Genomic DNA, 23,157 nt, shown 5'->3' with positions numbered 1-23,157 from the left:
CTGCAAAGGATACGTTCATTAGAGTTACCAGCCTCAGAATGGAAAGGAAGACCCAGAGTTACCTCTGCTGCAGAGGATAAGTTCATTAGAGTTACCAGCCTCAGAACTTGCAGCCCAAATAAATGCTTCAGAGAGTTCAAGTAACAGACACATCTCAACATCAACTGTTCAGAGGAGACCGTGTGAATCAGGCCTTCATGGTCGAATTGCTGCAAAGAAACCACTACTAAAGGACACCAATAAGAAGAAGAGACTTGTTTGGCCCAAGAAACACAAGCAATGGACATTAGACTGGTGGAAATCTGTCCTTTGGTCTGAGGCACACTTAAGCAGCATGGCTACCACAGCATTCTGCAGCGATACGCCATCTCATCTGGTTTGCAGTTAGTGGGACTATCAGTTGTTTTTCAACAGGACAATGACCCAAAACACACCTCCAGGCTGTGTAGGAGCTATTGACCAAGAAGGAGAGTGATGGAGTGCTGCATCAGATGACCTGGCCTCCACAATCACCCGACCTCAACCCAATTGAGATGGTTTGGGATGAGTCGGACCGCAGAGTGAAGGAAATGCAGCCAACAAGTGCTCAGCATATGTGGGAACTCCTTCAAGACTATTGGAAAAGCATTCCTCATGAAGCTGGTTGAGAAAATGCCAAGAGTGTACAAAGCTGTCATCAAGGCAAAGGGTGGCTACTTTGAAGAATCTCAAATATAAAATATATTTTGATTTGTTTAACACTTTGTTGGTTACTACATGATTCCATATGTGTTATTTCATAGTTTTGATGTCTTCACTATTATTCTACAATATAAAAATAAAGAAAAACCCTAGAATGAGGTGTGTCCAAACTTTTGACTGGTCCTGTAAATATAATATGATGTGGTTTTAATTATTATTATTTTTTTACGTTTTATTTAACTAGGCAAGTCAGTTAAGAACAAATTCTTATAATTCTTGTTCCAGGGTGTCAGTGTGTACGTGGGTCAGAGGCGGACGGCGTTGCTGCGTGCGGGTAGGCCAATGAGAGTGGGCGTCGGCCTGAAGGAGGTGCTAGCTCACCTGGAGACCCAGGTACAACAGGTTCTCAAGGTCATGTCATTCAGCCACAGTGACATCACCGCTGCCCTTAGCGACCGCGTCCGCCTCGACTACAGTAGCAGGGAGGGTCTGGCCGACAGCATGAGAGCCTTCAAGTCCAGCCCAGGTTAGTCCTAACCCCTAGTTAACCCTAGTCCAGGTTAGTCCTAACCCTAGTCCAGGTTAGTCTTAACCCTAGTCCAGGTTAGTCCTAACCCCTAGTTAGTCCTAACCCCTAGTTAACCCTAGTCCAAGTTAGTCCTAACCCCTAGTTAACCCTAGTCCAGGTTAGTCTTAACCCCTAGTTAACCCTAGTCCAGGTTAGTCTTAACCCTAGTCCAGGTTAGTCCTAACCCCTAGTTAGTCCTAGTCCAGGTTAGTCCTAACCCCTAGTTAGTCCTAGTCCAGGTTAGTCCTAACCCCTAGTTAGTCCTAGTCCAGGTTAGTCCTAACCCCTAGTTAACCCTAGTCCAGGTTAGTCCAGGTTAGTTGATGTGCTCCAACTTCGTAGGATAATAAATCCTCTAGCTGCTGGGACATTCGTGTCCTGTGTGTTTCTATTATAACTCACACAGAAGAGAGGAAGTCCTCATAAGGGACTTCAGCTAACTTGTCCGACTGGGCAGAACTGTGTTGATTATCCGTTTCCAGTGTGCCCGTCGAGAGGGGATTCTTTCTCCAAAACCGGTCCGCCCAAACACAAGTTAATTCGAGGCTAATTATTGTGTAGCAATAGACTTTTCATTTATTTTATCGTCCACGGAAACCTTGGTACACCCCTACTTTTATCATTCCATCACATGACTAGAGAATCAGGTGCACCAAAACAGGTGATGCTTGGGAATCATTAGAGAGCAACTTGGTAGGGTCCAGCCTTCCATGAAGATCAGAAACCTGGTCTGGTTTGGTAGGGTCCAGCCTTCCATGAAGATCAGAAACCTGGTCTGGTTTGGTAGGGTCCAGCCTTCCATGAAGATCAGAAACCTGGTCTGGTTTGGTAGGGTCCAGCCTTCCATGAAGATCAGAAACTTGGTCTGGTTTGGTAGGGTCCAGCCTTCCATGATGATCAGAAACCTGGTCTGGTTTGGTAGGGTCCAGCCTTCCATGAAGATCAGAAACCTGGTCTGGTTTGGTAGGGTCCAGCCTTCCATGAAGATCAGAAACTTGGTCTGGTTTGGTAGGGTCCAGCCTTCCATGAAGATCAGAAACCTGGTCTGGTTTGGTAGGGTCCAGCCTTCCATGACGATCAGAAATCTGGTCTGGTTTGGTAGGGTCCAGCCTTCCATGAAGATCAGAAACCTGGTCTGGTTTGGTAGGGTCCAGCCTCCCATGAAGATCAGAAACCTGGTCTGGTTTGGTAGGGTCCAGCCTTCCATGACGATCAGAAACCTGGTCTGGTTTGGTAGGGTCCAGCCTCCCATGAAGATCAGAAACCTGGTCTGGTTTGGTAGGGTCCAGCCTTCCATGAAGATCAGAAACTTGGTCTGGTTTGGTAGGGTCCAGCCTTCCATGAAGATCAGAAACCTGGTCTGGTTTGGTAGGGTCCAGCCTTCCATGAAGATCAGACACTTAGTCTGGTTTGGTAGGGTCCAGCCTTCCATGAAGATCAGAAACTTGGTCTGGTTTGGTAGGGTCCAGCCTTCCATGAAGATCAGACACTTGGTCTGGTTTGGTAGGGTCCAGCCTTCCATGAAGATCAGAAACTTGGTCTGGTTTGGTAGGGTCCAGCCTTCCATGAAGATCAGAAACTTGGTCTGGTTTGGTAGGGTCCAGTCTTCCATGAAGATCGGAAACTTGGTCTGGTTTGGTAGGGTCCAGCCTTCCATGAAGATCAGAAACCTGGTCTGGTTTGGTAGGGTCCAGCCTTCCATGAAGATCAGAAACCTGGTCTGGTTTGGTAGGGTCCAGCCTTCCATGACGATCAGAAATCTGGTCTGGTTTGGTAGGGTCCAGCCTTCCATGAAGATCAGAAACCTGGTCTGGTTTGGTAGGGTCCAGCCTCCCATGAAGATCAGAAACCTGGTCTGGTTTGGTAGGGTCCAGCCTTCCATGACGATCAGAAACTTGGTCTGGTTTGGTAGGGTCCAGCCTTCCATGGCGATCAGAAACTTGGTCTGGTTTGGTAGGGTCCAGCCTTCCATGAAGATCAGAAACCTGGTCTGGTTTGGTAGGGTCCAGCCTTCCATGACGATCAGAAACTTGGTCTGGTTTGGTAGGGTCCAGCCTTCCATGAAGATCAGAAACCTGGTCTGGTTTGGTAGGGTCCAGCCTTCCATGAAGATCAGAAACCTGGTCTGGTTTGGTAGGGTCCAGCCTTCCATGAAGATCAGAAACCTGGTCTGGTTTGGTAGGGTCCAGCCTTCCATGAAGATCAGACACTTAGTCTGGTTTGGTAGGGTCCAGCCTTCCATGAAGATCAGAAACTTGGTCTGGTTTGGTAGGGTCCAGCCTTCCATGAAGATCAGACACTTGGTCTGGTTTGGTAGGGTCCAGCCTTCCATGAAGATCGGAAACTTGGTCTGGTTTGGTAGGGTCCAGCCTTCCATGAAGATCAGAAACTTGGTCTGGTTTGGTAGGGTCCAGTCTTCCATGAAGATCGGAAACTTGGTCTGGTTTGGTAGGGTCCAGCCTTCCATGAAGATCAGAAACCTCGTCTGGTTTCCATGAAGATCGGAAACTTGGTCTGGTTTGGTAGGGTCCAGCCTTCCATGAAGATCAGAAACCTGGTCTGGTTTGGTAGGGTCCAGTCTTCCATGAAGATCAGAAACCTGGTCTGGTTTGGTAGGGTCCAGCCTTCCATGACGATCAGAAACTTGGTCTGGTTTGGTAGGGTCCAGCCTTCCATGAAGATCAGAAACCTGGTCTGGTTTGGTAGGGTCCAGCCTTCCATGACGATCAGAAACTTGGTCTGGTTTGGTAGGGTCCAGCCTTCCATGAAGATCAGAAACCTGGTCTGGTTTGGTAGGGTCCAGACTTCCATGAAGATCAGACACTTGGTTTGGTTTGGTAGGGTCCAGCCTTCCATGACGATCAGAAACTTGGTCTGGTTTGGTAAGGTCCAGACTTCCATGAAGATCAGAAACCTGGTCTGGTTTGGTAGGGTCCAGCCTTCCATGACGATCAGAAACCTGGTCTGGTTTGGTAGGGTCCAGCCTTCCATGAAGATCAGAAACCTGGTCTGGTTTGGTAGGGTCCAGCCTTCCATGAAGATCAGAAACTTGGTCTGGTTTGGTAGGGTCCAGCCTTCCATGAAGATCAGAAACCTGGTCTGGTTTGGTAGGGTCCAGCCTTCCATGACGATCAGAAACCTGGTTTGGTTTGGTAGGGTCCAGCCTTCCATGAAGATCAGAAACCTGGTCTGGTTTGGTCTTAAACATACAGGTGTGGTAACACGTTATGCCAAGACCAAAAGAGCTCTCTGAGGCCCTCAGAAGGAAGATTGTTGAGGCCCATGAGTCTGGTAGGAGTTTGAGGCATTTCCAAGCAATTTTGAGGTCAATCATTCCAGTGTCTGAGTGATAATTTATAGATGGAGAAAATTCCAGACCATTGGCAGTCTGGAAGTCCCACCAAATTCAGCCCAAGAGCTGACCGAAAGATAAGAAATAAATCCGTAAGAACCCCCAGGATAACATCAAGGAATCTACAGGCATCTCTTGCCACAATCACTGTTGAACTGCATGAGTCAACTATCAGAAAGAGACTTGGCCTCCATGAGGTCAGGAAGGAAGAAGCTTCTGCTCTCAAAAACAGAATAGAAATACACTGTAGTTGGCCAGACAACACCTGGGGGAAGAACAATGTGCTCTGGACAGATGAGTCAAAGGTGGAGTTGTTTGGCCACAATGCCAGAAGTCATGTTTGCTGAAAACAAAACACTGCCTTTTGAACAGAAGAACCTCACACCAACCATAGAGTGTGCTGCCTCAGGGCCTGGCCAGCTTGCCATCATTGAGTCAACCATCAATCCACATTGTACCAGAGAATACAGGAGGAGAATGTGAGGACATCTGTCAAAAAAGCTGAAACCAAAATGGATCTTGCAACAGGACAATGGTCCAAAACACAGGAGCAAATCCACAACAGAATGGCTCAAAAAGAAGAAACGGAGGGTTATGGAATGGCCGAGTCAAAGCCCAGATCTCAATCCTGTAGAAACGGAGGGTTATGGAATGGCCGAGTCAAAGCCCAGATCCCAATCCTGTGGAAACGGAGGGTTATGGAATGGCCAAGTCAAAGCCCAGATCCCAATCCTGTGGAAACGGAGGGTTATGTAATGGCCGAGTCAAAGCCCAGATCCCAATCCTGTAGAAACGGAGGGTTATGGAATGGCCGAGTCAAAGCCCAGATCCCAATCCTGTAGAAACGGAGGGTTATGGAATGGCCGAGTCAAAGCCCAGATCCCAATCCTGTGGAAATGGAGGGTTATGGAATGGCCGAGTCAAAGCCCAAATCTCAATCCTACAGAAATGGTGAGGGGGACTTGAAGTGGGCCGTACATGCAAGAAAGCCCTCAAACAACACACAGTTGAAGCAGTTCTGGAAGAAAGAGTGGGCAAAGATTCCTCCCAGTTGATGTTGGTTTAGATGGTACAATGATTCTCAGGGGTTTAGATGGTACAATGATTCTCAGTGGTTTAGATGGTACAATGATTCTCAGGGGTTTAGATGGTACAATGATTCTCAGGGGTTTAGATGGTACAATGATTCTCAGGGGTTTAGATGGTACAATGATTCTCAGGGGTTTAGATGGTACAATGATTCTCAGGGGTTTAGATGGTACAATGATTCTCAGGGGTGTAGATGGTACAATGATTCTCAGGGGTGTAGATGGTACAATGATTCTCAGGGGTGTAGATGGTTCAATGATTCTCAGTGGTTTAGATGGTACATTGATTCTCAGTGGTTTAGATGGTACAATGATTCTCAGTGGTTTAGATGGTACAATGATTCTCAGTGGTTTAGATGGTACAATGATTCTCAGGGGTGTAGATGGTACCATGATTCTCAGGGGTGTAGAGGGTTCCATGATTCTCAGTGGTTTAGATGGTACAAGGATTCTCAGTGGTTTAGATGGTACACTGATTCTCAGGGGTGTAGATGGTACAATGATTCTCAGGGGTGTAGATGGTACAATGATTCTCAGTGGTTTAGATGGTACAATGATTCTCAGTGGTTTAGATGGTACAATGATTCTCAGTGGTTTAGATGGTACACTGATTCTCAGGGGTGTAGATGGTACACTGATTCTCAGGGGTGTAGATGGTACAATGATTCTCAGTGGTTTAGATGGTACAATGATTCTCAGTGGTTTAGATGGTACAATGATTCTCAGGGGTGTAGATGGTACAATGATTCTCAGGGGTGTAGATGGTTCAATGATTCTCAGTGGTTTAGATGGTACAATGATTCTCAGTGGTTTAGATGGTACAATGATTCTCAGTGGTTTAGATGGTACAATGATTCTCAGTGGTTTAGATGGTACAATGATTCTCAGTGGTTTAGATGGTACAATGATTCTCAGTGGTTTAGATGGTACACTGATTCTCAGGGGTGTAGATGGTACAATGATTCTCAGGGGTGTAGATGGTACAATGATTCTCAGTGGTTTAGATGGTACAATGATTCTCAGTGGTTTAGATGGTACAATGATTCTCAGTGGTTTAGATGGTACAATGATTCTCAGGGGTGTAGAGGGTACAATGATTCTCAGGGGTGTAGAGGGTACAATGATTCTCAGTGGTTTAGATGGTACAATGATTCTCAGTGGTGTAGATGGTACACTGATTCTCAGGGGTGTAGATGGTACAATGATTCTCAGGGGTGTAGATGGTACAATGATTCTCAGTGGTTTAGATGGTACAATGATTCTCAGTGGTTTAGATGGTACAATGATTCTCAGGGGTGTAGATGGTACAATGATTCTCAGGGGTGTAGATGGTTCAATGATTCTCAGTGGTTTAGATGGTACAATGATTCTCAGTGGTTTAGATGGTACAATGATTCTCAGGGGTTTAGATGGTACAATGATTCTCAGTGGTTTAGATGGTACAATGATTCTCAGTGGTTTAGATGGTACAATGATTCTCAGTGTTTTAGATGGTACAATGATTCTCAGTGTTTTAGATGGTACAATGATTCTCAGTGTTTTAGATGGTACAATGATTCTCAGGGGTTTAGATGGTACAATGATTCTCAGTGGTTTAGATGGTACAATGATTCTCAGGGGTGTAGATGGTTCAATGATTCTCAGTGGTTTAGATGGTACAATGATTCTCAGTGGTTTAGATGGTACAATGATTCTCAGTGGTTTAGATGGTACAATGATTCTCAGTGGTTTAGATGGTACAGTGATTCTCAGTGGTGTAGAAGGTACAATGATTCTCAGTGGTTTAGATGGTACAATGATTCTCAGTGGTTTAGATGGTACAATGATTCTCAGGGGTGTTGATGGTACAATGATTCTCAGGGGTGTTGATGGTACAATGATTCTCAGTGGTTTAGATGGTACAATGATTCTCAGGGGTGTAGATGGTACAGTGATTCTCAGTGGTTTGGATGGTACAATGATTCTCAGTGGTTTAGATGGTACAATGATTCTCAGTGGTTTAGATGGTACAATGATTCTCAGTGGTTTAGATGGTACAGTGATTCTCAGTGGTGTAGAAGGTACAATGATTCTCAGTGGTTTAGATGGTACAATGATTCTCAGTGGTTTAGATGGTACAATGATTCTCAGGGGTGTTGATGGTACAATGATTCTCAGGGGTGTTGATGGTACAATGATTCTCAGTGGTTTAGATGGTACAATGATTCTCAGGGGTGTAGATGGTACAGTGATTCTCAGTGGTTTGGATGGTACAATGATTCTCAGGGGTGTTGATGGTACAATGATTCTCAGGGGTTTAGATGGTACAATGATTCTCAGTGGTTTAGATGGTACAATGATTCTCAGTGGTTTAGATGGTACAATGATTCTCAGGGGTGTAGATGGTACAATGATTCTCAGGGGTGTAGATGGTTCAATGATTCTCAGTGGTTTAGATGGTACAATGATTCTCAGGGGTGTAGATGGTACAATGATTCTCAGGGGTGTAGATGGTATAATGATTCTCAGTAGTGTAGATGGTATAATGATTCTCAGTAGTGTAGATGGTATAATGATTCTCCATTCTCTCTCTCTCCCCCCTGCAGGTTATGAAATAACCTTCAGCCTGTTGAACCCTGACCCTGTGTCTCACCATCTGCACTGGGACATAGAGGCGGCAGTCCAGAGTTATATCCAGCCTCTCCTGTCTAAGCTGGCCCCGGTGGCCGACTTCAGTCTGGACTCACAGATCCTCTACTACGCTGTCCTAGGGGTCAACCCACGTTATGACTCTTCCCTCAACGCCTACACACTCAACGCTGACAGCCTGTCTCACGTCATTAACCCCGTAGAGGCCAGGCTGGGTGAGAACACACACCCGTTTGTATATACGCACACATACAGCTAACCCTTTGTACGGTGCATTCAGAAAGTATTCAGACCCCTTGACTTTATCCACGTTTTGTTACGTTACAGCCTTATTCTAAAATGGATTACATCGTTTTTTCCCTCATCAATCTACACAGAATACCCCATAATGACATCACAATACCCCATAATGACATCACAATACCCCATAATGACATCACAATACCCCATAATGACATCACAATACCCCATAATGACATCACAATACCCCATCGAAAATGGAATCGAAAATGGAAACACAAATAACATCTCGCCCATCTACACACAGTACCCCATCTACACACAGTAACCCATCTACACACAGTACCCCATCTACACACAGTACCCCATCTACACACAGTACCCCATCTACACACAGTACCCCATCTACACACAGTACCCCATCTACACACAGTACCCCATCTACACACAGTAACCCATCTACACACAGTAACCCATCTACACACAGTACCCCATCTACACACAGTAACCCATCTACACACAGTACCCCATCTACACACAGTAACCCATCTACACACAGTAACCCATCTACACACAGTAACCCATCTACACACAGTACCCCATCTACACACAGTACCCCATCTACACACAGTACCCCATCTACACACAGTACCCCATCTACACACAGTAACCCATCTACACACAGTAACCCATCTACACACAGTACCCCATCTACACACAGTAACCCATCTACACACAGTACCCCATCTACACACAGTAACCCATCTACACACAGTACCCCATCTACACACAGTACCCCATCTACACACAGTACCCCATCTACACACAGTAACCCATCTACACACAGTAACCCATCTACACACAGTACCCCATCTACACACAGTAACCCATCTACACACAGTACCCCATCTACACACAGTAACCCATCTACACACAGTAACCCATCTACACACAGTACCCCATCTACACACAGTAACCCATCTACACACAGTACCCCATCTACACACAGTAACCCATCTACACACAGTAACCCATCTACACACAGTAACCCATCTACACACAGTACCCCATCTACACACAGTAACCCATCTACACACAGTACCCCATCTACACACAGTAACCCATCTACACACAGTAACCCATCTACACACAGTAACCCATCTACACACAGTACCCCATCTACACACAGTACCCCATCTACACACAGTAACCCATCTACACACAGTAACCCGTCTACACACAGTACCCCGTCTACACACAGTACCCCATCTACACACAGTACCCCATCTACACACAGTACCCCATCTACACACAGTAACCCATCTACACACAGTAACCCATCTACACACAGTACCCCATCTACACACAGTACCCCATCTACACACAGTAACCCATCTACACACAGTACCCCATCTACACACAGTACCCCATCTACACACAGTACCCCATCTACACACAGTAACCCATCTACACACAGTAACCCATCTACACACAGTAACCCATCTACACACAGTACCCCATCTACACACAGTACCCCATCTACACACAGTACCCCATCTACACACAGTAACCCATCTACACACAGTAACCCATCTACACACAGTAACCCATCTACACACAGTACCCCATCTACACACAGTAACCCATCTACACACAGTAACCCATCTACACACAGTAACCCATCTACACACAGTACCCCATCTACACACAGTAACCCATCTACACACAGTAACCCATCTACACACAGTACCCCATCTACACACAGTAACCCATCTACACACAGTACCCCATCTACACACAGTACCCCATCTACACACAGTACCCCATCTACACACAGTACCCCATCTACACACAGTACCCCATCTACACACAGTACCCCATCTACACACAGTACCCCATCTACACACAGTACCCCATCTACACACAGTACCCCATCTACACACAGTAACCCATCTACACACAGTAACCCATCTACACACAGTACCCCATCTACACACAGTAACCCATCTACACACAGTAACCCATCTACACACAGTACCCCATCTACACACAGTAACCCATCTACACACAGTAACCCATCTACACACAGTACCCCATCTACACACAGTAACCCATCTACACACAGTAACCCATCTACACACAGTACCCCATCTACACACAGTACCCCATCTACACACAGTACCCCATCTACACACAGTACCCCATAAGGATACAGTGAAAATGAGATATTTCTCTATTTCATTTTCCATAAATTTGCTAAAATGTTTTCACTTACCGTAGTCATTATGGGGTATTCTGTGTAGATATGTGAGAAAAACAATATATTTAAATTCAGGCTGTAACGCAACATAAGTCGAGGGGTATGAATACTTTTTGAAGGCACTTTCAGTCACTTTCTACGAACACCATTCAGGACCTGGTCTGGTGGGATGGGTAGTGTGTCATTTCACTGGCCTGGTGAGATAGATAGTGTGTCATTACACTGGCCTGGTGGGATAGATAGTGTGTCATTTCACTGGCCTGGTGAGATAGATAGTGTGTCATTACACTGGCCTGGTGGGATAGATAGTGTGTCATTACACTGGTCTGGTGGGATGGGTAGTGTGTCATTACACTGGTCTGGTGGGATGGGTAGTGTGTCATTACACTGGCCTGGTGGGATAGATAGTGTGTCATTACACTGGTGGGATAGATAGTGTGTCATTACACTGGCCTGGTGGGATAGATAGTGTGTCATTACACTGGCCTGGTGGGATAGATAGTGTGTCATTACACTGGTGGGATAGATAGTGTGTCATTTCACTGGCCTGGTGGGATAGGTAGTGTGTCATTACACTGGCCTGGTGGGATGGGTAGTGTGTCATTACACTGGCCTGGTGGGATAGATAGTGTGTCATTACACTGGCCTGGTGGGATGGGTAGTGTGTCATTACACTGGTCTGGTGGGATAGATAGTGTGTCATTACACTGGTCTGGTGGGATAGATAGTGTGTCATTACACTGGTGGGATGGGTAGTGTGTCATTACACTGGTGAGATGGGTAGTGTGTCATTACACTGGCCTGGTGGGATAGATAGTGTGTCATTACACTGGTGGGATGGATAGTGTGTCATTACACTGGTGGGATAGATAGTGTGTCATTACACTGGTGGGATGGGTAGTGTGTCATTACACTGGCCTGGTGGGATAGATAGTGTGTCATTACACTGGTGGGATGGGTAGTGTGTCATTACACTGGTGGGATGGGTAGTGTGTCATTACACTGGTGGGATGGGTAGTGTGTCATTACACTGGTGAGATGGGTAGTGTGTCATTACACTGGTGGGATAGATAGTGTGTCATTACACTGGTGGGATGGGTAGTGTGTCATTACACTGGCCTGGTGGGGTAGATAGTGTGTCATTACACTGGTGGGATGGGTAGTGTGTCATTACACTGGTGGGATAGATAGTGTGTCATTACACTGGCCTGGTGGGATAGATAGTGTGTCATTACACTGGTGGGATAGGTAGTGTGTCATTACACTGGCCTGGTGGGATAGATAGTGTGTCATTACACTGGTGGGATAGGTAGTGTGTCATTACACTGGCCTGGTGAGATAGATAGTGTGTCATTACACTGGTGGGATAGGTAGTGTGTCATTACACTGGCCTGGTGGGATAGATAGTGTGTCATTTCACTGGTGGGATAGATAGTGTGTCATTACACTGGTGGGATAGGTAGTGTGTCATTACACTGGCCTGGTGGGATAGATAGTGTGTCATTACACTGGCCTGGTGAGATGGGTAGTGTGTCATTACACTGGCCTGGTGGGATAGATAGTGTGTCATTTCACTGGCCTGGTGGGATGGGTAGTGTGTCATTACACTGGCCTGGTGGGATAGATAGTGTGTCATTACACTGGCCTGGTGGGATGGGTAGTGTGTCATTACACTGGTGGGATAGATAGTGTGTCATTACACTGGCCTGGTGGGATGGGTAGTGTGTCATTACACTGGCCTGGTGGGATGGGTAGTGTGTCATTACACTGGTGGGATGGGTAGTGTGTCATTACACTGGCCTGGTGGGATAGATAGTGTGTCATTACACTGGTGGGATGGGTAGTGTGTCATTACACTGGCCTGGTGGGATAGATAGTGTGTCATTACACTGGCCTGGTGGGATGGGTAGTGTGTCATTACACTGGTGGGATAGATAGTGTGTCATTACACTGGCCTGGTGGGATGGGTAGTGTGTCATTACACTGGCCTGGTGGGATGGGTAGTGTGTCATTACACTGGCCTGGTGGGATGGGTAGTGTGTCATTACACTGGCCTGGTGGGATGGGTAGTGTGTCATTACACTGGCCTGGTGGGATAGATAGTGTGTCATTACACTGGCCTGGTGGGATGGGTAGTGTGTCATTACACTGGCCTGGTGGGATAGATAGTGTGTCATTACACTGGTGGGATAGATAGTGTGTCATTACACTGGCCTGGTGAGATGGGTAGTGTGTCATTACACTGGCCTGGTGGGATAGATAGTGTGTCATTACACTGGCCTGGTGGGATAGGTAGTGTGTCATTACACTGGCCTGGTGGGATAGATAGTGTGTCATTACACTGGTGGGATGGGTAGTGTGTCATTACACTGGTGGGATAGATAGTGTGTCATTACACTGGCCTGGTGGGATGGGTAGTGTGTCATTACACTGGCCTGGTGGGATAGATAGTGTGTCATTACACTGGCCTGGTGGGATAGGTAGTGTGTCATTACACTGGCCTGGTGGGATAGATAGTGTGTCATTACACTGGCCTGGTGGGATAGATAGTGTGTCATTACACTGGCCTGGTGAGATGGTTAGTGTGTCATTACACTGGCCTGGTGAGATGGGTAGTGTGTCATTACACTGGTCTGGTGGGATGGGTAGTGTGTCATTACACTGGCCTGGTGAGATGGGTAGTGTGTCATTACACTGGCCTGGTGAGATGGGTAGTGTGTCATTACACTGGCCTGGTGGGATGGGTAGTGTGTCATTACACTGGCCTGGTGGGATAGATAGTGTGTCATTACACTGGCCTGGTGAGATAGATAGTGTGTCATTACACTGGTGGGATAGATAGTGTGTCATTACACTGGTGGGATAGATAGTGTGTCATTACACTGGTGGGATAGATAGTGTGTCATTACACTGGCCTGGTGAGATGGGTAGTGTGTCATTACACTGGTGGGATAGATAGTGTGTCATTACACTGGCCTGGTGGGATAGATAGTGTGTCATTACACTGGTGGGATGGGTAGTGTGTCATTACACTGGTGGGATAGATAGTGTGTCATTACACTGGCCTGGTGGGATAGATAGTGTGTCATTACACTGGTGGGATAGATAGTGTGTCATTACACTGGCCTGGTGGGATAGATAGTGTGTCATTACACTGGCCTGGTGGGATAGATAGTGTGTCATTACACTGGTGGGATAGATAGTGTGTCATTACACTGGTGGGATAGATAGTGTGTCATTACACTGGTGGGATAGATAGTGTGTCATTACACTGGTGGGATAGATAGTGTGTCATTACACTGGTGGGATAGATAGTGTGTCATTACACTGGCCTGGTGGGATAGATAGTGTGTCATTACACTGGTGGGATAGATAGTGTGTCATTACACTGGTGAGATGGGTAGTGTGTCATTACACTGGCCTGGTGGGATAGATAGTGTGTCATTACACTGGTGGGATAGATAGTGTGTCATTACACTGGCCTGGTGGGATAGATAGTGTGTCATTACACTGGTGGGATAGATAGTGTGTCATTACACTGGTGAGATAGATAGTGTGTCATTACACTGGTGGGATAGATAGTGTGTCATTACACTGGTGGGATGGGTAGTGTGTCATTACACTGGTGGGATAGATAGTGTGTCATTACACTGGTGGGATAGATAGTGTGTCATTACACTGGCCTGGTGGGATAGATAGTGTGTCATTACACTGGCCTGGTGGGATAGATAGTGTGTCATTACACTGGCCTGGTGGGATAGATAGTGTGTCATTACACTGGTGGGATAGATAGTGTGTCATTACACTGGTGGGATAGATAGTGTGTCATTACACTGGCCTGGTGGGATGGGTAGTGTGTCATTACACTGGCCTGGTGGGATGGGTAGTGTGTCATTACACTGGTGGGATAGATAGTGTGTCATTACACTGGCCTGGTGGGATGGGTAGTGTGTCATTACACTGGTGGGATAGATAGTGTGTCATTACACTGGTGAGATGGGTAGTGTGTCATTACACTGGTGGGATAGATAGTGTGTCATTACACTGGCCTGGTGGGATAGATAGTGTGTCATTACACTGGCCTGGTGGGATAGATAGTGTGTCATTACACTGGTGGGATAGATAGTGTGTCATTACACTGGCCTGGTGGGATAGATAGTGTGTCATTACACTGGCCTGGTGGGATAGATAGTGTGTCATTACACTGGTGGGATAGATAGTGTGTCATTACACTGGCCTGGTGGGATAGATAGTGTGTCATTACACTGGCCTGGTGGGATAGATAGTGTGTCATTACACTGGCCTGGTGGGGTAGATAGTGTGTCATTACACTGGTGGGATGGGTAGTGTGTCATTACACTGGCCTGGTGGGATAGATAGTGTGTCATTACACTGGCCTGGTGGGATAGATAGTGTGTCATTACACTGGTGGGATAGATAGTGTGTCATTTCACTGGCCTGGTGGGATGGGTAGTGTGTCATTACACTGGCCTGGTGGGATAGATAGTGTGTCATTACACTGGCCTGGTGGGATGGGTAGTGTGTCATTACACTGGCCTGGTGGGATGGGTAGTGTGTCATTACACTGGTGGGATGGGTAGTGTGTCATTACACTGGCCTGGTGGGATAGATAGTGTGTCATTACACTGGTGGGATGGGTAGTGTGTCATTACACTGGCCTGGTGGGATAGATAGTGTGTCATTACACTGGCCTGGTGGGATGGGTAGTGTGTCATTACACTGGCCTGGTGGGATGGGTAGTGTGTCATTACACTGGCCTGGTGGGATGGGTAGTGTGTCATTACACTGGCCTGGTGGGATGGGTAGTGTGTCATTACACTGGTGGGATAGATAGTGTGTCATTACACTGGTGGGATAGATAGTGTGTCATTACACTGGCCTGGTGAGATGGGTAGTGTGTCATTACACTGGCCTGGTGGGATAGATAGTGTGTCATTACACTGGCCTGGTGGGATAGATAGTGTGTCATTACACTGGCCTGGTGGGATAGGTAGTGTGTCATTACACTGGCCTGGTGGGATAGATAGTGTGTCATTACACTGGCCTGGTGGGATAGATAGTGTGTCATTACACTGGCCTGGTGAGATGGTTAGTGTGTCATTACACTGGTCTGGTGGGATGGGTAGTGTGTCATTACACTGGTCTGGTGGGATGGGTAGTGTGTCATTACACTGGCCTGGTGAGATGGGTAGTGTGTCATTACACTGGCCTGGTGAGATGGGTAGTGTGTCATTACACTGGCCTGGTGGGATAGATAGTGTGTCATTACACTGGTGGGATAGGTAGTGTGTCATTACACTGGCCTGGTGGGATAGATAGTGTGTCATTACACTGGCCTGGTGGGATAGATAGTGTGTCATTACACTGGCCTGGTGGGATAGATAGTGTGTCATTACACTGGCCTGGTGGGATAGATAGTGTGTCATTACACTGGCCTGGTGGGATAGATAGTGTGTCATTACACTGGTCTGGTGGGATAGATAGTGTGTCATTACACTGGTCTGGTGGGATAGATAGTGTGTCATTACACTGGCCTGGTGGGATAGATAGTGTGTCATTACACTGGCCTGGTGGGATAGATAGTGTGTCATTACACTGGCCTGGTGGGATAGATAGTGTGTCATTACACTGGCCTGGTGGGATAGATAGTGTGTCATTACACTGGTCTGGTGGGATGGGTAGTGTGTCATTACACTGGCCTGGTGGGATGGGTAGTGTGTCATTTCACTGGCCTGGTGGGATAGATAGTGTGTCATTACACTGGCCTGGTGGGATAGATAGTGTGTCATTACACTGGCCTGGTGGGATAGATAGTGTGTCATTACACTGGTCTGGTGGGATGGGTAGTGTGTCATTACACTGGTCTGGTGGGATAGATAGTGTGTCATTACACTGGTGGGATAGATAGTGTGTCATTACACTGGTCTGGTGGGATAGATAGTGTGTCATTACACTGGTGGGATAGATAGTGTGTCATTACACTGGCCTGGTGGGATAGGTAGTGTGTCATTACACTGGTGGGATAGATAGTGTGTCATTACACTGGCCTGGTGGGATAGATAGTGTGTCATTACACTGGTGGGATAGATAGTGTGTCATTACACTGGCCTGGTGGGATAGATAGTGTGTCATTACACTGGTGGGATAGATAGTGTGTCATTACACTGGTGGGATAGATAGTGTGTCATTACACTGGTGGGATAGATAGTGTGTCATTACACTGGTGGGATAGATAGTGTGTCATTACACTGGCCTGGTGGGATAGATAGTGTGTCATTACACTGGCCTGGTGGGATAGATAGTGTGTCATTACACTGGCCTGGTGGGATAGATAGTGTGTCATTACACTGGCCTGGTGGGATAGATAGTGTGTCATTTCACTGGCCTGGTGGGATAGATAGTGTGTCATTACACTGGCCTGGTGGGATAGATAGTGTGTCATTACACTGGCCTGGTGGGATAGATAGTGTGTCATTACACTGGCCTGGTGGGATAGATAGTGTGTCATTACACTGGTGGGATAGATAGTGTGTCATTACACTGGCCTGGTGGGATAGATAGTGTGTCATTACACTGGCCTGGTGGGATAGATAGTGTGTCATTACACTGGCCTGGTGGGATAGATAGTGTGTCATTACACTGGTGGGATAGATAGTGTGTCATTACACTGGTGGGATGGGTAGTGTGTCATTACACTGGCCTGGTGGGATGGGTAGTGTGTCATTACACTGGCCTGGTGGGATGGGTAGTGTGTCATTACACTGTCCTGGTGGGATGGGTAGTGTGTCATTACACTGGCCTGGTGGGATAGATAGTGTGTCATTACACTGGCCTGGTGGGATGGGTAGTGTGTCATTACACTGGTGGGATAGATAGTGTGTCATTACACTGGTGGGATGGGTAGTGTGTCATTACACTGGCCTGGTGGGATGGGTAGTGTGTCATTACACTGGTGGGATAGATAGTGTGTCATTTCACTGGCCTGGTGGGATAGATAGTGTGTCATTACACTGGCCTGGTGGGATAGATAGTGTGTCATTTCACTGGCCTGGTGGGATAGATAGTGTGTCATTACACTGGCCTGGTGGGATAGATAGTGTGTCATTACACTGGCCTGGTGGGATGGGTAGTGTGTCATTACACTGGCCTGGTGAGATGGGTAGTGTGTCATTACACTGGCCTGGTGGGATGGGTAGTGTGTCATTACACTGGCCTGGTGGGATGGGTAGTGTGTCATTACACTGGCCTGGTGGGATAGATAGTGTGTCATTACACTGGCCTGGTGGGATAGATAGTGTGTCATTACACTGGCCTGGTGGGATAGATAGTGTGTCATTACACTGGTCTGGTGGGATAGATAGTGTGTCATTACACTGGTGGGATAGATAGTGTGTCATTACACTGGTGAGATGGGTAGTGTGTCATTACACTGGTGAGATGGATAGTGTGTCATTACACTGGTGAGATGGATAGTGTGTCATTACACTGGCCTGGTGGGATGGGTAGTGTGTCATTACACTGGCCTGGTGGGATGGGTAGTGTGTCATTACACTGGCCTGGTGGGATAGATAGTGTGTCATTACACTGGTGGGATGGGTAGTGTGTCATTACACTGGTGAGATGGGTAGTGTGTCATTACACTGGTGAGATGGGTAGTGTGTCATTACACTGGTGAGATGGGTAGTGTGTCATTACACTGGTCTGGTGGGATGGGTAGTGTGTCATTACACTGGCCTGGTGGGATGGGTAGTGTGTCATTACACTGGTGAGATGGGTAGTGTGTCATTACACTGGCCTGGTGGGATAGATAGTGTGTCATTACACTGGCCTGGTGGGATAGATAGTGTGTCATTACACTGGCCTGGTGGGATAGGTAGTGTGTCATTACACTGGTGGGATAGATAGTGTGTCATTACACTGGCCTGGTGAGATGGGTAGTGTGTCATTACACTGGCCTGGTGGGATAGATAGTGTGTCATTACACTGGTGGGATAGATAGTGTGTCATTACACTGGCCTGGTGAGATGGGTAGTGTGTCATTACACTGGCCTGGTGGGATAGATAGTGTGTCATTACACTGGTGGGATGGGTAGTGTGTCATTACACTGGTGGGATAGATAGTGTGTCATTACACTGGTCTGGTGGGATAGATAGTGTGTCATTACACTGGCCTGGTGGGATAGGTAGTGTGTCATTACACTGGTGGGATAGATAGTGTGTCATTACACTGGCCTGGTGGGATAGATAGTGTGTCATTACACTGGTGGGATGGGTAGTGTGTCATTACACTGGCCTGGTGGGATAGGTAGTGTGTCATTACACTGGTGGGATGGGTAGTGTGTCATTACACTGGCCTGGTGGGATGGGTAGTGTGTCATTTCACTGGTGGGATGGGTAGTGTGTCATTACACTGGCCTGGTGAGATAGATAGTGTGTCATTACACTGGTGGGATAGATAGTGTGTCATTACACTGGTCTGGTGGGATGGGTAGTGTGTCATTACACTGGCCTGGTGGGATAGATAGTGTGTCATTACACTGGCCTGGTGGGATAGATAGTGTGTCATTACACTGGTCTGGTGGGATGGGTAGTGTGTCATTACACTGGCCTGGTGGGATAGATAGTGTGTCATTACACTGGTGGGATAGGTAGTGTGTCATTACACTGGCCTGGTGGGATAGATAGTGTGTCATTACACTGGTGGGATAGATAGTGTGTCATTACACTGGCCTGGTGAGATGGGTAGTGTGTCATTACACTGGCCTGGTGGGATAGATAGTGTGTCATTACACTGGTCTGGTGGGATAGATAGTGTGTCATTACACTGGCCTGGTGAGATAGATAGTGTGTCATTACACTGGTGGGATAGATAGTGTGTCATTACACTGGTGGGATGGGTAGTGTGTCATTACACTGGCCTGGTGGGATGGGTAGTGTGTCATTACACTGGTGGGATGGGTAGTGTGTCATTACACTGGCCTGGTGGGATAGATAGTGTGTCATTACACTGGCCTGGTGGGATAGATAGTGTGTCATTACACTGGTGGGATAGATAGTGTGTCATTACACTGGCCTGGTGGGATAGATAGTGTGTCATTACACTGGCCTGGTGGGATGGGTAGTGTGTCATTACACTGGCCTGGTGGGATAGATAGTGTGTCATTACACTGGTGGGATAGATAGTGTGTCATTACACTGGCCTGGTGGGATGGGTAGTGTGTCATTACACTGGTGGGATAGATAGTGTGTCATTACACTGGTGGGATAGATAGTGTGTCATTACACTGGCCTGGTGGGATAGATAGTGTGTCATTACACTGGCCTGGTGGGATAGATAGTGTGTCATTACACTGGCCTGGTGGGATGGGTAGTGTGTCATTACACTGGCCTGGTGGGATAGATAGTGTGTCATTACACTGGTGGGATAGATAGTGTGTCATTACACTGGCCTGGTGGGATAGATAGTGTGTCATTACACTGGCCTGGTGGGATAGATAGTGTGTCATTACACTGGCCTGGTGGGATGGGTAGTGTGTCATTACACTGGCCTGGTGGGATAGATAGTGTGTCATTACACTGGCCTGGTGAGATGGGTAGTGTGTCATTACACTGGCCTGGTGGGATGGGTAGTGTGTCATTACACTGGTCTGGTGGGATGGGTAGTGTGTCATTACACTGGCCTGGTGGGATAGATAGTGTGTCATTACACTGGTGGGATAGATAGTGTGTCATTACACTGGCCTGGTGAGATAGATAGTGTGTCATTACACTGGCCTGGTGGGATAGATAGTGTGTCATTACACTGGCCTGGTGGGATAGATAGTGTGTCATTACACTGGCCTGGTGGGATAGATAGTGTGTCATTACACTGGCCTGGTGGGATGGGTAGTGTGTCATTACACTGGTGGGATAGATAGTGTGTCATTACACTGGCCTGGTGGGATAGATAGTGTGTCATTACACTGGTGGGATAGATAGTGTGTCATTACACTGGCCTGGTGGGATAGATAGTGTGTCATTACACTGGCCTGGTGGGATGGGTAGTGTGTCATTACACTGGCCTGGTGGGATAGATAGTGTGTCATTACACTGGCCTGGTGAGATGGGTAGTGTGTCATTACACTGGTGGGATAGATAGTGTGTCATTACACTGGTGGGATAGGTAGTGTGTCATTACACTGGTGGGATGGGTAGTGTGTCATTACACTGGTGGGATAGATAGTGTGTCATTACACTGGTGAGATAGATAGTGTGTCATTACACTGGCCTGGTGGGATAGATAGTGTGTCATTACACTGGTCTGGTGGGATAGATAGTGTGTCATTACACTGGTGGGATAGATAGTGTGTCATTACACTGGTGAGATGGGTAGTGTGTCATTACACTGGTGAGATGGATAGTGTGTCATTACACTGGTGAGATGGATAGTGTGTCATTACACTGGCCTGGTGGGATGGGTAGTGTGTCATTACACTGGCCTGGTGGGATGGGTAGTGTGTCATTACACTGGCCTGGTGGGATAGATAGTGTGTCATTACACTGGTGGGATGGGTAGTGTGTCATTACACTGGTGAGATGGGTAGTGTGTCATTACACTGGTGAGATGGGTAGTGTGTCATTACACTGGTGAGATGGGTAGTGTGTCATTACACTGGTCTGGTGGGATGGGTAGTGTGTCATTACACTGGCCTGGTGGGATGGGTAGTGTGTCATTACACTGGTGAGATGGGTAGTGTGTCATTACACTGGCCTGGTGGGATAGATAGTGTGTCATTACACTGGCCTGGTGGGATAGATAGTGTGTCATTACACTGGCCTGGTGGGATAGGTAGTGTGTCATTACACTGGTGGGATAGATAGTGTGTCATTACACTGGCCTGGTGAGATGGGTAGTGTGTCATTACACTGGCCTGGTGGGATAGATAGTGTGTCATTACACTGGTGGGATAGATAGTGTGTCATTACACTGGCCTGGTGAGATGGGTAGTGTGTCATTACACTGGCCTGGTGGGATAGATAGTGTGTCATTACACTGGTGGGATGGGTAGTGTGTCATTACACTGGTGGGATAGATAGTGTGTCATTACACTGGTCTGGTGGGATAGATAGTGTGTCATTACACTGGCCTGGTGGGATAGGTAGTGTGTCATTACACTGGTGGGATAGATAGTGTGTCATTACACTGGCCTGGTGGGATAGATAGTGTGTCATTACACTGGTGGGATGGGTAGTGTGTCATTACACTGGCCTGGTGGGATAGGTAGTGTGTCATTACACTGGTGGGATGGGTAGTGTGTCATTACACTGGCCTGGTGGGATGGGTAGTGTGTCATTTCACTGGTGGGATGGGTAGTGTGTCATTACACTGGCCTGGTGAGATAGATAGTGTGTCATTACACTGGTGGGATAGATAGTGTGTCATTACACTGGTCTGGTGGGATGGGTAGTGTGTCATTACACTGGCCTGGTGGGATAGATAGTGTGTCATTACACTGGCCTGGTGGGATAGATAGTGTGTCATTACACTGGTCTGGTGGGATGGGTAGTGTGTCATTACACTGGCCTGGTGGGATAGATAGTGTGTCATTACACTGGTGGGATAGGTAGTGTGTCATTACACTGGCCTGGTGGGATAGATAGTGTGTCATTACACTGGTGGGATAGATAGTGTGTCATTACACTGGCCTGGTGAGATGGGTAGTGTGTCATTACACTGGCCTGGTGGGATAGATAGTGTGTCATTACACTGGTCTGGTGGGATAGATAGTGTGTCATTACACTGGCCTGGTGAGATAGATAGTGTGTCATTACACTGGTGGGATAGATAGTGTGTCATTACACTGGTGGGATGGGTAGTGTGTCATTACACTGGCCTGGTGGGATGGGTAGTGTGTCATTACACTGGTGGGATGGGTAGTGTGTCATTACACTGGCCTGGTGGGATAGATAGTGTGTCATTACACTGGCCTGGTGGGATAGATAGTGTGTCATTACACTGGTGGGATAGATAGTGTGTCATTACACTGGCCTGGTGGGATAGATAGTGTGTCATTACACTGGCCTGGTGGGATGGGTAGTGTGTCATTACACTGGCCTGGTGGGATAGATAGTGTGTCATTACACTGGTGGGATAGATAGTGTGTCATTACACTGGCCTGGTGGGATGGGTAGTGTGTCATTACACTGGTGGGATAGATAGTGTGTCATTACACTGGTGGGATAGATAGTGTGTCATTACACTGGCCTGGTGGGATGGGTAGTGTGTCATTACACTGGTCTGGTGGGATAGATAGTGTGTCATTACACTGGCCTGGTGGGA

The 23,157-nt window shown here is 47.2% G+C and overlaps 1 protein-coding gene across 1 annotated transcript in view; it reads left to right on the top strand.

The window, feature by feature from the left end:
- Positions 1 to 23,157, top strand: part of pigs (phosphatidylinositol glycan anchor biosynthesis, class S) — a 46,828-nt gene that overhangs the window by 8,424 nt on the left and 15,247 nt on the right. Inside the window, exons 6-7 of the mRNA XM_055936892.1 lie at positions 967 to 1,207; positions 8,275 to 8,532. Coding sequence (XP_055792867.1) covers positions 967 to 1,207; positions 8,275 to 8,532 — 499 coding nt within the window. The remainder of the gene's footprint in view (positions 1 to 966; positions 1,208 to 8,274; positions 8,533 to 23,157) is intronic.

This window comes from Salvelinus fontinalis, chromosome 10 (genome assembly GCF_029448725.1).
Source record: "Salvelinus fontinalis isolate EN_2023a chromosome 10, ASM2944872v1, whole genome shotgun sequence".
NCBI classification, from domain to species: domain Eukaryota; kingdom Metazoa; phylum Chordata; class Actinopteri; order Salmoniformes; family Salmonidae; genus Salvelinus; species Salvelinus fontinalis.
Note: the sequence above shows the minus strand (reverse complement) of the source record. Positions and strands in the feature narration are given on the sequence as shown.